Here is a 15812-nt window from a genome sequence, read left to right on the forward strand (position 1 = left end):
TTCCACCAGTAATTAAAAATACTTTTCAGGATTTGTTGTGAGTCACCTAGGCATGTCATCAACTCTCACTGAAGTTACTACAAACTTCTTAAATAGTTTGGGATGGCAAGATACCACATACATAGAAAATGAAGCGGCTTTCAAATAGCACCATATCTTTTTTCACTTAAATCCGTAATTATCTGTGAACATAATTAAGATACTTTTCTTCTTTCCCATGTATTCTAAAAGGGCACAGCTTATTCTTCCATTTAATATACAGCCTCCTATAGTTTTATGAATGTCAGCTGATTTCCTTTTAACAACAAAGTGCACATATTTTTTTTCACTGAGCTCTATTTTTTGGGAGCTGAAGTTATTGGGACTAAAATAAGATTAATGTGTGATGTGCTTTCTGGTTTTAACCATATAAAAATTCCAAAAATGAACAATAATTTACCTTTCAGAAGCTCTTTTCGAAACTTAACACTGTCATTGATGATAATATTCAAGCAGTATTTCTTAGGCACCAAAAAGTTCACATCCTGCTGGGTTACAAACCATCTTAAAATACTTTGAGATCAATTTAAACCATTACAAAAGGAACATTCCCTTTTAGAGAGCATTCAAAAAGCAAATGATTACATTTTTTATTAAATAATTTCTCCAAAATACTGAAAAATAACATAACATTCAAAAAGCATTCAAAGAAAACATAAACATGTCCTCATTTTGTTTGGAAATGAACTCTTGTAGGATAGAAAGGAATTAGTGTATTATTGGCAACCTATGAGATTCTGCACTATTTACATATTGCTGGTACCTCTATGCATATTATTGCCAAACTTCTAAAGCCTCTGTTTTTATTAAACTGTTGGAGAGGCTGTATGTGAAAGTAACTCTGCTATGAGATGGTGCCTTTAAGTGTGTAAGCACCACCTTCTGTCCCCTGTTTACACACTTGAGCGCAAGGGGAGATTTAGTAAACTAAACCTGCGCTGACAGACTCACTGTTGTTGGAATGAGAATGGTGGTCATTCTGGGAGGCAGAGGATTACTTCCTCTGTGATCTGAATGGGACGGAGCCTCAGCAACCTTCACTGCACACAGGGCCAGTCTCCATCTCCCTCTTCCCCTAGAGCAAACCTGTTTGTTTGGTTTCTGAGACCATTGCTGCCTGTATGAATGCTTGCACAATATAAATCATATAGGTTATCCATCGACATTTCTTTGACCCCCTACAAAAAATATATAACATGTCGTGATAAAACAATCTCATCTAAAAATCATTCTTATTTTACACTATACAAGCTATTTTACAGTCATTTTAATAAATTGCATGTAAAGCTGCAGTAGCCCTTCCCTTCCCAGATTAGTGAATACCAATATGATATATATCTGAAACTATAACTAAATATAAAAATATATTAGAAGTTTCATATTTTTAATATTAGATTTTCAGTTTTCTATTACACAAATAATTTGGCCACCCTGAATAGAAATCAGATTTCTTGTGGCTTAGTAAATATAAGTTTGAGTTTACAGAAAGTTGGTAAGGTGCACACAGAAAGGGCTACTACAGCTTCTATTTTGTTTAAAATGATAATTCTCAACAGTGAGAAGGAGAAATTCACAAGGCTTTTGTTAAATTCTATGGCACACAAAGGGATGTGAGGGATGTGTAGTTTTACAAACATGGAAGTCTGACATACATTTCTAAATCACAGAAATCAGTAGCTGAGCTTTCCTGTACCACCAGGAAAGATAGACCAATTGGTGACAGATGGGAATGTGAAAATGGGTATCTAGCCACTTTTGCCATATTAGAGATTGATTTTTTGGGTAAAGGTTAATGAGATGAAATTACTTGGTCTGATTAAAATCTCTCAGCTTGTTTCAGCTGATTATCTGGAATCATAACTTTTAAGAAGTTATACAAACTACAACAAAAGGTCCTGAAAGACAGTTAGTTTACCAACTTTTTTTTTGCCATCTAACCGTTGCAGAGATAGAGCATTAGATACAAACAGGGCCTCTTGGTTTTTTTTTTTTTTTTTTTTAATTAGTCTTTTGCAACCATCATCCACAGTTTACCCAGCAGGTTACTGGACTAGGTGCTCTATGCCAGTAAGGACGGTTAATTTGCACAACCTATATAATTCTCCACTGAAGCAGATATATACAAAATATGAGCATTTTTGAAAAGAATACTGGAGATTTGAGTCAATTTTTGTGGTCTTCTGATAGCTAAGTGCCATCAGATTAGAAGCACCGACCCATTTTCACACAGATTAATGTTTCGAGTTTATTTAGGAAAGCTATGAACTAGCTGCCCATCTTAAACAGCTGTACAATAACTTGAATACAAAAATTATGTAAGAAAAAATGAGCAAGCGTAGTTCACTGAATATAAAGGAAATCGTTAAAACCAGACAGTAATAGCTATAAAAGGCACAACTTCCCTTTTCTGATATACACTTGTAAACTTTTTTCAGGTTTCCATGCATAAATGAAAAAAATGCTATCCTAACTGTACAGGGGAAAATACACCAACAAAAAGTCTAGAAAATTTTGTCCAGCTAACTGTGAAAAGTATGAGCAGAAAGTTTATCACACAGACTTCGGGCACTGGTGGTTTAGGTGCCATCCCTCTCTGACAGTGGAGAGCACCGCCACACATCCTTGTTTCTAAGTTTCTAATTTCCGGGATCCACCAACTATCACTTTCTACTTTTCCCATCACTGAAAAGTGATGGCTCAATTGCTTCTGTTGCCAAGTCTTGGCCCTCTAGAAACCACATGTAGTGCGTATTTAAAACAGAACAAAAACAAAAACTAGACAAAAACAAAAAAAAGTAAAACAACAAAACTGCTACAGGACAAACTGATTTTTTTGTACAATAAAAGCTATAAAATCAACTTTCTTTAAGGCAACCTTTCTTATTAAGGCAGTCACTTTTGATGAAACAGAAGTTTTTTGATATTTCCATTTGAATATTTTGGTATCTGATTGGTGATGATTTCAGCTAACATCTCTGGGAATTCAATACTCATGGTCTTATCCAAAAATGTCTGGAAGCAATAGTTAAGGAGATTTTCAACCACCTGCAAAAGAAGATATAGTAATGATTAGTCTTAAAACTTATCAGTAGGGACATCTCATGCTTGTTGGCCTCTAATTTCTTTTTTTTAAATATCTGATTATAATACACCAATCTTGGCCAGAATTCCCCAGGTGAAAAAGAAGTTTAGTTAAATAAAATGAGCACTCAGGTACCAAAGACATTTTGAATTCCTTAAATTGTATATAGAATTATATGGAATTAGGTGTTTCATGATGAGCTGTAGTACCATAATATATGAAGGACATACTCTAATTTAATGGATTAATCATATGAAACAAGCAAGTCTACCTTTTTAAAAATAGTGCTGTTAAATTCTGTACCAGCATCATGATGTTAATATGTACATGACTAGATGAAATGATATTTCATAATCTGCCTCAGGAAAAATGTGTGCCAAACTGAAGTTCACAATTTGAACTCAAACCATCACCAAAATCCACAAACAGAAAAAAAAACCTATTGTATATAATTATATACACTAATCAGAACATACTTTATGTCCCAGAAAATTCTTGATATTTATTTTTTTTAAAGATTTTATTTATTTATTTTTTTTCCCCCCAAAGCCCCAGTAGATAGTTGTATGTCATAGCTGCACATCCTTCTAGTTGCTGTACGTGGGACGCGGCCTCAGCATGGCGGGAGAAGCAGTGCATCAGTGCGCGCCCGGGGTCCGAACCCGGGCTGCCAGCAGCGGAGCGCACGCACTTAACCGCTAAGCCATGGGGCCGGCCCTTGATATTTGAATTTATGTTTGACACTTACCTCATGCATGGAGTCCAAGAGTTTTGTCAGTTGATAAAACCGCTGCCAGTTCTGACTGGAGTTTCCTTCCCTCTTGACAATGGCTTTTCCTAGCTCTTTGATGTAGGTCATTCTAATTTCATCAAACAGATCTTGGCTCTTCAAACCTTCCTTCGGAACTAAAAGGTTAAGATGTAATCAGCGGAATTTTTGTGTGTAACTTTTCATTTATGCAAGTAGGTCATTTATTACTAACAGCAGACTTCATGACTTACATTGTCTATATACTAGTAATGCATTCTATTAAAATATAAACATTTTCAAAGGATCTTAAAACTACAGCCAAGAGAGACTACAAGATAATAGAAAATTGAAGGACTTAACCTTGGGTAAATCACTTTGTTTCTCACCTATAAAATGGAGCTGGTGATGACACCTTCTCCCTAGTTCACAAAGCTAGTTTGAAGACCAAGTGAATAATACAGTGACTGTCATTCTGCCCTTGAATTTTAATTCAGTATGGACATAGAAAGCTTTAACAACAGTGTTTATTGCACCAATTACATCTTGGAATATCTGTGATATGACCAGTCAGTCAGAACATAAAATCAGCATGCAATACATCTTATTAATCAATGTGTTAACATACTGAGCTGATATGATTCCAATCTAAAAAGAAACTTGATTTTTTTTTTTCTTTGCTGAGGAGGATTCACTCTGAGCTATCATCTGTTGCCAATCTTCCTCTTTTTGCTTGAGAAAGATTTGCCCTGAGCTAACATCTGTGTCAGTCCTCCTCTATTTTTTTGTATGTGGTTTGCTGCCACAGCATGGCCACTGATGAGTGGTGTAGGTCCGTGCCCAGGAGCTGAACCCAGGCTGCCAAAGCAGGGTGTGCCGAACTTAACCACTAGGCCATGGGGCCAGCCCCTGAAACTTGATTTTTTATGTAGCCTATAAATATGCCTTACTGGGGAGCAAATACCTGTCTACTTAGAAATACAGAAAATACCTCATGGATTCTGGATCATAAAATTGGTATAAAATCTTTTTTTATATTACTCCTCAAAAACTGATACTACTAAGGACTGAACAGAAGGTTAATCATGGTTTCACTTAATCTTGCAGAGATTATGACTTTTGTAGAGTGCTACATTTCTCAAAGTGTGCTCCTAGGAATTCGGGTTCTGTGTTAATGGTTAGGGAAAAAAGGTTTTGATAGTCAAAATTTAAGCAAAACTAAATGTTTAATACAAAGTTAGGCAGATTTCTGGTTTTTAGAACTTCTAGAGCTATAATTATGCACACTCCAGGGAGGGGAACACATTGTTTCCCAAACTTAACTTCACTTCTGGTGGCATCTTAGAAAATGCTGGAATAGAGGAAAAGCAGTAGATTTAGGAGCAAGAAATCTTAAAAAAATGCTTACTTGCCCTGTGGACTTGAGTATAACCTCCCTGAGTCTGTTTCCTTCTCTATCTTTCTCACTAGATTTAAAGAAAATTTTTTTTTTAATTTAGATATAATTGACATATAACATTCTATTAGTTTCAGGTGTATGACATAATTATTAGGTATTTGTATGTATTGCAAAATGATCACCACAATCTAAACATCCACCACCATACATTGTTACCAAAAACTTTTTTCTTGTGTTGAAAACTTTTAAGATTTACTCTCTTAGCAACTTTCAGATATACAATACAATACAACTATAGTCACCATGCTGTACATTATATCCCCATGACTTACTTATTTTATAGCTGGAAATTTGTACTTTTTAACCCCTGGCACCCATCCCGCCCCCCCCCCCCAACCACCAATCTGTTCTCTGTATCCATGAGCTTGTTTTGTTTGTTTTTAGATTCCAAGTGAGGTCATATGGTATTTGTCTTTCTCTGATTTATTTCACTTAGCATAATGCCCTCAAGGTCCATCCATGTTGTTGCCAATGGCAAGATTTCCTTATTTTTTAGGGCTGAATAACATCCATTGTGTATATACATATACCACACACTTTCTTCATCCATTCGTCCATCGATGGACACTTAGGTTTTCGTATCTTGGCTGTTGTAAATAATTCTGCAATAAACATGAGGGTGCATATATCTTTTCAAATTAGTGTTTTTGTTTTCTTCAGATAAATACCCAGCAGTGGAATTGCTGGATCCTATGGTAGTTCTATTCTGGATCCTATGGTAGTTCTATTTTTAATTGTTTGAGGATCCTCCTTACTGCTTTCCATAGCAGCTGCACCAATTTACATTTCCACCACCAGTGCACAAGGGTTCCTTTCCCTTTTCTCCACACCCTCACCAACACTTGTTATTTTTTGTCTTTTTGATAATATCCACAGGTGATATCACAATGAGGTGATATCTCATTGTGGTTTTGATTTCAGTTTCCCTGATAATTAGTGACGTTGAGCATCTTTTTATGGTACCTGTTGGCCATCTGCATGTCTTCTTCGGAAAAATGTCTCTGCCCGTTTTTAAAAATTGAATTTTTTTTTGCTACTGAGTTACATGAATTCTTTATATATTTTGTATATTAACCACTCATCAGACATATGATTTGCAAATATTTTCTCCCACTGGGTAGGCTGCCTTTTCATTTTGTTGATGGTTTCCTTTGCTGTGCAGAGCTTTTTAGTTTGTTGTAGTCCCATTTGTTTTTTGCTTTTATTGCCTTTGCTTTTGATGTCAGATCCAAAAAATCATTGCCAAGACTGATGTCAAGGAGCTACTACCTATGTTTTCTTCTGGGAGTTTTATGGTTTCAGGTCTCACGTTCAAGTCTTTGATCCATTTTGAGTTAATTTTTGTGTGTGGCGTGAGATAGTGGTCCAGTTTTATTCTTTTGCATGTAGCCGTCTAGTTTTCCCAACTCTATTTATTGAAGAGACTGTCCTTTCCCCATTGTATAGTGTTGGCTCCTTTGTTGTGAATTAAATTGACCATATATGCATGGGTTTATTTCTGGGCTCCCTATTCTGTTCTATTGAACTATGTGGCTGTTTTTATGCCAATAGCATACTGTTTTGAGTAGCTTTGTGATATAGTTTGAAACCAGGGTGTATGATGCCTCCAGCTTTGTTCTTCTTTCTGAAGATTACTTTAGCTATTCTGAGTCTTTTATGGTTTTATACAAATTTTAGGATTGTTTGTTCTGTTTCTGTGAAAAATGCCATTGGAATGTTGATAGGGATCACATTGAATCTGTAGATTGTTTTGGGTAGTATGGACCTTTTAACAATATTAATTCTTCCAATCCATGAGCACAGAATATCCTTCCATTTATTTGTATCTTCTTCAATTTCTTTCATCAATGTCTTATAGTTTTCAGTGTACAGGTATTTCACCTCCTTGGTTAAATTTATTCCTAAGTATTTTATTCTTTCTGGTGCAATTGTAAATGGAATTGTTTTCTTAATTTCTCTTTCTTAGTAGTTTATTATTAGTATATAGAAATGCAACAGATTTTTGTATATTGACTTTGTATCTTGCAACTTTACTGAATTTATTAGTTCTAACAATTTTTTGGTGGAGTCTTTAGCATTTTGTATATATAATATCAGGTCATCTGCAAACAGTGACAGTTTTACTTATTCTTTTCCAATTTGGATGCTTTTTATTTTTTTTCTTGCCTTATTGCTGTGTCTAGGACTCCCAATATTATTTTGAATAAAAGTGGTAAGAGTAAGCATCCTTGTCTTGTTCCTGATCTTAGCGGAAAAGCTTTCGGCTTTTCACAGTTGAGTATGATGGGCTTGTCATATATGGCCTTTATTATGTTGAGGTACAGTCCCTCTATACTCACTTTGTTTAGAGTTTATCATAAATAGATGTTGAATTTTGTCAAATGCTCTGTCTGCATCTATTGAGATGATCATATGATTTTTATCTTTCATTTTGTTAATGTGGTGTATCACTCTCACTGAATTTAAGATTAGACCAAAGAACACGTATGAAAATGTTTTGATTCTATCAAGTAATACTTGGCACTTCTAAGATGTCAATATTAATGTGAAAATGAAGGCCATTTACTCAGGAGTGATGAGAGCTTACCATGTTAAAAATGGGTTAATTTCACATATTACTATATTATTGTTAATCTAATTATTGATAATATTTAAAATAATGATTGCTTATTTATAATTTTTTTCCTGATGGTTACCCTAATTCTAAAAATAATTATGGGAGAAGCCCTATTCAATATTTATATTTACAAGAATTTCATCTATCCTAAATTATTCCTAGTTATCTTTGTAGTTCCATGAATTTTTGCTTTATGTAGCTGGAGGCCATACATTTAGAATTATTTTCCTGGTGAGTAGAATGCTTTATGTAATGAGTATTTTAAAATATACCACTGGTTTTTTTGCCTTTGAGTCTATTTGATAATAATATAGCTGCTTCAGCTTTCTTTTGGTTAAAGCAGCAGTCAGCAAACTTCAGCCCATGGCCCAATCCCACTGACAGCCTGTGTTTGTAAACAAAATTTTATTGTAACACAGCCATGCCTGTTCTCTTTAAGTATTATTGATGACTGTATTCATGCCATAAGGGGCAGAGTTGAGTAGCTATGACAGACTGTATGCAAAGCTGAAAATGTTTACCATCTGGCCCTTTACAGAAGGAGTTTGCCATCACTGAGTTGCACTATGCATAGTATATCCTTTTACTTTAGCCATTCAGTCTCTGTATCTATTTACAAGAGATATATTTAAATAATGTTGGATTGTTTTTTTAATCCTGTCTTGCATTTTTGGTATCTTTTTACCTTGGAGTCTTGGAGCATTTAGTCCATCTACATTTAACGAAATTGCTGATATATTTGAATTTATTTGTACCACTTATCTCTTACTTCCTCTTATCATGCCTTTGTTTATGCTTTTTTCCCCTCCTCTCATTTCTTTTATTCTTTTGGAGTGTTTTTTCTTAGCATGGTCTCCTACCCCCACTCCCTGCAGTGGTTTTAGTAGTTTGTATAACTCTATTTATAGTTGTCATCCTTGAAATTTAAACACTTTTTCTTATCAAACTCTCCTTGCTTATATGTAATTATTGTGTACTTTAGTTCTATTTTTTAAACCCCCAAAGACATTATTACTGTTATTTTATAGATTAAATGTTAGTTTAATGTTAGTACATGTTATCTACATATTTACCACCTTCTTTGTTCTTTTTTCCTTCTTAGAGATGGGATCATTTTCCCCTAGCCTCAGTATATCCTTTAATATTACAGTCATGTGTCCCTAATGACAGGAATATATTCTGAGACATATGCATCATTAGGTGATTTCATCGTTGTGCAAACATCAGAAAGTGTACTTACACAAACCTAGGTGACATAGCCTACTACACATGGGACCACTATACTATGGGACCACCATTGTATATGCAGTCTGTTGTTGACCGAAACGTCATTATGCGGCACATGACTGTACTTTATTGAGGATCTGTGTTCGCAAACTTTCTTTTCACCTTCATTTTTTAAAAAAATATTCCATTGGTACATTTAGAGCATTTGAATTTAAAGCAATTGTTTGATATATTTGGATTAATAGCTACCATGTTTTTTAACTGTTTTCTACTCATTGCACTTGTTCTTGGTTTCCTTTTTAAAGCAATTGTTTGATATATTTGGATTAATAGCTACCATGTTTTTTAACTGTTTTCTACTCATTGCACTTGTTCTTGGTTTCCTTTTTAATCTTCTCTTTTTCTGCCTTCTCTAATTTTCATTGAGGATTTCATGATTCTATTTTCTCTTCTCTTGGTATATCAATTATTCTTTTTAAAATTGGTTTTCGTGGTTGCCCTAGAGTTCACAATATACATTTACAACTAATCTACACTTCCTTTCAGATAACTCTATACTACTTTATAGGTAGTACAGGTTATCTTCAAACAGAGTATTTCCAATTCCTCCCTCCCATCCCTTTTAACATTGCTGTCATTCATTTCATTTATCCATATGTTAAATCATCCAATATATTGTTGCTATTACTACCTTAAACAGTTATCTATTAGATCAATTAGGAAGAAAAATGAAATTTTATCTTCATCTGTTCCTTCTCTAATACTCTTCCTTTCTATATGTAGATCCACATTTTTGACGTGTTATCATCTTCCTTTCTTCAGAAGAACAACTTTTAACATTTTATGCAAGGCAGGTATACTATGAGTTAATTCAGTTTTTGTTTGTCTGAGAAAGTCTGTCTGAGAAAGTCTGTATTTCACCTTCACTTCTGAATGATTATTTCACTGGATACAGAATTCTAGATTGGTGATTTTTTTTCTTTCAACACTAAATATTTCACTCCACTCCCTTCTTGCTTTCATGGTGTATGATTAGAATTCTAATGTAATTCTTATCCTTGTTGCTCTATAGGTAAGCTGTTATTTTCCTCTGGATTCTTTCAAGATTTCCTCTGTCTTCAGTTTTCTGCAGTTTGAGGAAAATGTGCCTAGGTGTAGATTTTTTGGTATTTATTTTTCTTGGTGTTTCTGAGCTTCCTGGATTTATGTTTTGGTGTCTGTCATTAATTTTGGGAAATTCTCAGCCATTATTACTTAAAATATTTTTTCCATTCCTTTCTCTCTTTCTTTTACTTCTAATATTCCCATTACTTGTATGTTATACTTTTTGTAGTTGTCCCCACAGGTCTTGAATATTCTGTTCCATTTTTTTCCTTCTTTTCTCTCTCTACATTTGAGTTTGGGAAGTTTCTGCTGATGTATCATCGAACTCAATGATTCTTTTCCTTGGCTGTGTCCAGTCTAATGATGAGCCTGTCAACAGCATTCTTTATTTCTGTTACAGTATTTTTAATTTCTAGAATTTCCTTTTGGTTCTTTCTTAGAGTTTCCACCTCTCTGCTTACATTACCCATGTTTTCTTGCATGTTTAGTTTTTCCATTAGAGCCCTTAACATATTAATTGTATTTATTTATTTATTTAAATTTTTCCCCCCAAAGCCCCAGTAGATTGTTGTATGTCATAGCTGCACATCCTTCTAGTTGCTGTATGTGGGACTCGGCCTCAGCATGGCCGGAGAAGCAGTGCGTCGGTGCGCGCCCGGGATCCGAACCCGGGCCGCCAGCAGCAGAGCACGTGCACTTAACCGCTAAGCCACAGGGCCAGCCCATAATTGTATTTATTTTAAATTCCCTATCTGATAATTGCAACATCTGTGTCATATCTTAAGTCTGATTCTGATGCTTGTTTGTCTCTTCAGACTATGTTTCTTTCCTGCCTTTTAGCATAACTTGTAGTTTTTTGCTAAAAGCTCGATATGCATATTAGAACTGAGGTAAGGAGGCTTTTAGTGTGAGGTTTTATGTTAATCTGGCTAGGAGCCAGGCTGTATTTAATATTTGCTATAACTGTAGGTGTTAAGAGCTGCAGTTTCCTCATTTTTATTTTTTCCCCCTGTTGTCTTTTTCCTATATAGCTGTGTTCTGCAGCTCTTTCACTTGTAATCCAGTTATTATACTGCTGAAATGGTGGTAAGGTATTGGGGATGTGGAGTGTTTTATACCTTTACTATTAAATTTCAGTTTTTTGAGTAGGCCTGAGTCCCTGGCTTGTGACCTTCAGAAGTGGTTCTGAACCTTTTTTTTTTCTTTTTCTTTCCCTGCCCTCTTCCCTGACATGAGATAGGAAGGTAGAGGGGGCTGGAATTTGCCATTTCCCTCAGAGGGCCGAAACGTGAGGGGATCTTTCTCTCATCTTTAGCGTAAGAACTTGGTGGGGCTTCTGGACGTAAACCTTAAGAAAGTGTGGGGGACAAACCTCCTAAGACTGGGTCCCCAGGAGTTTTTAACTCACAAGCTATTCCTCACTTAGTCTCCAGCAATTCACCAAAATTACCATAAGTGTTCCTACCAGTTACTGGCTCCAGTAGCTTCTCTGTTCCCAGTAAACTGATCTTTGCTGTGCTTCTCTGTATTTGCCTTTTTCTCCAGATTTTGAGGTGGTGGTTTGCCCTGTGACCCTAATTCTCTAATGGATCTAAGAAAAGTCACTGATTTTTAGTTCAGCTTTTTCTTGTTGTGAGGATGGGAGTGATAACTTTCAAGTTGTTTACTTATTAGCACTGAAACTGGAAGTCCACTTTCATTTTTCAATTTTTTCCCTTAGCATTTTGAAAAAAAATCATTCTACTTTCTTCAGTTGCTGCTGTTTGGTTAAATTGCCTCTCCTTTGAAGATCTTTTTTCTCTGCCTATTTGGTGATTTTCTTGTTAACCTTGTTAATCAGCTGGATTTTATTTATATGTTATGTGGAATTCAGTGAGGTGCCTGGATATGGGGTTTGGTGTCTTTAACAATTCTTCAAAGTTTTCAGCCATTATCTCTTTGTATGATGTACTTTCCCTATTCTCTTTCACTTTTCATTTTGGATCTCTGATTATTATGTCAGACAAGAGCTTTTTTTAAACTGTACTGTCAATGGTTTACTAATGTGTTAAGATAATGATCTACTATGCTGGTCACCACTGGTTGCAAGTGGCCTCATTCCTTTACCTCAGTGTACTATGCTGTACAAATGCTATTTTTTATGTTCCTTATGACAGGAGAAGAGTTATGAAGCACTCTTTTAGATCTCCTCTCTCAGTCATGCCTCTTATCCTCTTGTTCATTTACATATATACATAATACACACACACACCCATATATACATTTTAAAAACTGCATTCTGGCTAATTTCTCCAAATATTTCAGTTTAAATGTGTCTAATGTGATTTTTAGATCCATCCTTTCTTTTTTTAATTTTACTTATTTCCAACCCTTGTCTTTAAACTTACTAAATATTTAATTTACCAGGTTCTGCAAATACCCTCTAAGAGAAAGCTAGCTTCAGAGTGCAGCTTACCTCTTTGGGTTCCTGCCTACACTTAGTTTTTAATTTTTTTTCATCCAGCATTTTTAGTGTGAGGTTAAGGTACCTATTCCAGTATTCTACTAGAGTAGAAGTCTAATTATATCTTAAAGTATGTATTTTCACCCTCACGATTCTATTCCTTTTTTTAAAAAAGAACCAATGATATGTAATAGTTAAATTTACTTTTCCTTATCATCTACAATGAAAAAAATACATCTAGCTCAGTGAATCTGGTATGTATAAAACTTAAACCATCATTTTTTACAAATAAGATTGGTTAGTATCTTGGCACCAACCTATACCTGGATATTATCAATCAAAATCATGATCAGAACTTGAACTGTTTACCCAAACAACATCAAGCTCACTTCTTTAACAAGTGTACTGCTATAGGTAACCTTGAAAAAAATCTCTAGCACTGATCTTTAGGTTTTTTAATGAGTTATGGAAAATTCTCTTACCTTGATTGAAATATTAATACTCCTTAAATCCATTAACATAAAACAACTTTTTGTAGAACAAAGATAGCATGAAAGCATTTAGATTGATGTGTGCTTTGGAAAAGCTTAAATAGGTATAGTCATGTGCAACATCTATAGCTTCAAGTTACTTGGCAACTTTGAAAGCACAGTTGCTAATGGAATGAAGACCTTTTAAAAAATTGCAAATTCACTTTTTTACTGAATGGCCTAAAGTTTGTAATACTAACTGGTTTGCAGACCTTCTTTTATTAGTTGTTGAAAATGCCACATTTTTACTAATATAGACAAGATACTTTGTATTTTTCAAAATCTTTGTAGTTTTACTGAGACTACTTTCAGCTAGCAAAGGCATTACAGTTTTCTATATCAGTAACTTTATCTAAACTTTCAAGATTTTTGTTTTATAAACTCTTGTTGCTGTTTTCAAGGTAGAAGACCTCTGTCCAAAAGTCCACTCCAATGCTGCATTAACCAAACCTCTAAAAGTAATCAAGCACACCTTTTGTAGGATGCATCTTTTTCTCCCATAATTGCTTATACACTGTAGTACTCGGTCTGACCAAGTAACAATGTAGTGGAGAAACAAAAATTATGCTAGTTGGCTTTCTTTCTCCATGTCTCCTAGAGTGGTGTTATCAAAGGTCACATGAAGGAAGGAGGAATTCTGTACACACTCCAGACCAACAGAGACCCCTGTGTGGCTAATATACCACTCTGTTTCTCCATGACATCTATTTGTCTTATTAATCTTGGTATCATTGGCTGTGCCTTTCTAAAATTTACATTTATGAAAATCTAAATTATCTGACTAGCAGGAAATAGTAGTAGACTTGGTATAATTATTAATGCTATGTATACAAATAAATCTTTGTTGCTAGACTTCTATATTTCATGCTTTTAACATACTTAAAAGTGAATTTTAGAAGTGAATAGGTGTTGTACCAACCTGAGGAGAGAAGCAGTAAGGTTTTCATGCAGAGATACTCTTCATAAGATACCTGAAGCCTGTTTAACTCAGAGGAAACATACAGCATATGTTTACATTGGTCATACATGCAGGGTAGAGTCATTCTCTGCCTGTGAAAGACAAATGTCATTGTTTGAGTTAGAAAGAAATAGTGCTTGTTCTCAAACATGTATATTTTTCTGTTTTATTTTGCAAAACTATGAACTCATAAAGGAAAACCTAACTATTGCTATTAATAACTAATTCCCTATAGCTCAGAGTTTTGGAAAACTTTCCTTAAACTTGTTCCCGGGTCTGGAGCATCTAAAGACACTACTGAACAACATAATTTTACATTGGAGAAATTATTTTTCTATCATGCATGCCATATCTTGTTTTTCTTAAATGTTTAGAATTTATTCCTACAGAACTTATTACCAGTTGCTCATTTGAATATGGCTAATTAGACAACACTGTTTTAGATACTACCCATTTAAAAATCAAAAGGTATTTTTTTCAGAGCATTCCATCCTAAAGACAACTATGTGTGATACTGTTTATAGTTATGCAGAGTATCAGAACCAGAATGACTCTAGGGTCTCTGATACCCAGAGTGTGCCTCTGACAGACATTATGTGACTGAATATTCTTCTAACTAAAGGTACCAAATGAATTCTCAATTCAGATTCTCAACAGTCATTATCATATCTACAATTTTCAAATAGGTCTCTAAAGTTTCCTAGCTTTTTAAATGACACTAAGAGCCTGAAGCTGTGCCTAGTTCATGGTTTTTAAAGATCTGTGTTTGTTTTTTTTTTAGTTTCTGACAGAAAATGATCTGGGACTTAGGGAAAAAAAGGTTATTTTTCTGTACTGAAGATGTAGTTTATTTCTTAAATGATAAATCAAACATGAATTGTATACTGTCTAAGGTGATGACAGAGGAGCTCACATGACTCTCCAAATTTAAAATCTGCTCTTACCAAAGAGGCACCTTCCCAATCCCCTAATAGGAAGTAAGCATTCCTTTTCTGGGAGAAAGTTTTTCTCCTTAGTTTCTGTACATGGCAATTTTGACAGTTACAGTGTAGTAGAGTAAAAATTCATTCTAGTTGGTGGTATAAAAAAAAATTTTTTTTCACAACATTCTGACCTAAGGACAACTGTCAGAGACTGTTTTATAGCTACACAGATGGTCAGAACCTGAATGTATACTTCATGACACCCAAAATCTGCCTATCACAGACACCAGAGCCGTATGGAAACACAGTGGGCCAAGAGAAAAAAGGAGAAGGAGGCCTGCCTATTTCATACACAGCAGCATAAAGACACAAGAATGGGAAGTAAAAATGCCCTCTTCAAAACTATTGTTCCTATAAGCCATCCATTCTCCAGTAGAGCTGAACACTGAGTAAAAATAATCCTTTAAACAATCTTCAAAAAGCACTCTTCTGTATCCCATAATTAAAATGAAACTGATGTAAATTTGTTGATAAAAAACTTCTGTAATTCATGTAAGGAATGTTGTGACATAATCAGGTTATGCTGTGACTGTTTAAATCTAAATTAGAGTGCCTCCAAAATAAAAACCCTGATTTAGATTAATTTTATAAAAGAAGGATAAATTAGTTTTTCATATAAATT

General features: G+C 34.7%; 1 protein-coding gene across 4 annotated transcripts in view; it reads right to left on the reverse strand.

Annotated features, from left to right (window-relative positions):
* Positions 1–604: 604 nt before the first annotated feature.
* The window catches only part of NR3C1 (nuclear receptor subfamily 3 group C member 1), a 110442-nt gene continuing 95234 nt past the window's right edge, over positions 605–15812 (reverse strand). For all 4 annotated transcript variants that reach the window (XM_058543099.1, XM_058543081.1, XM_058543090.1 and 1 more), the window contains exons 7-9: positions 14169–14299; positions 3870–4027; positions 605–3084 (exon numbers count right to left, since the gene is read on the reverse strand). In XM_058543099.1, the coding sequence (XP_058399082.1) occupies positions 2932–3084; positions 3870–4027; positions 14169–14299 (442 nt within the window). In that variant the 3' untranslated portion in view covers positions 605–2931. The remainder of the gene's footprint in view (positions 3085–3869; positions 4028–14168; positions 14300–15812) is intronic.

This window comes from Diceros bicornis, chromosome 1 (genome assembly GCF_020826845.1).
Source record: "Diceros bicornis minor isolate mBicDic1 chromosome 1, mDicBic1.mat.cur, whole genome shotgun sequence".
Classification (NCBI taxonomy): Eukaryota; Metazoa; Chordata; class Mammalia; order Perissodactyla; family Rhinocerotidae; genus Diceros; species Diceros bicornis.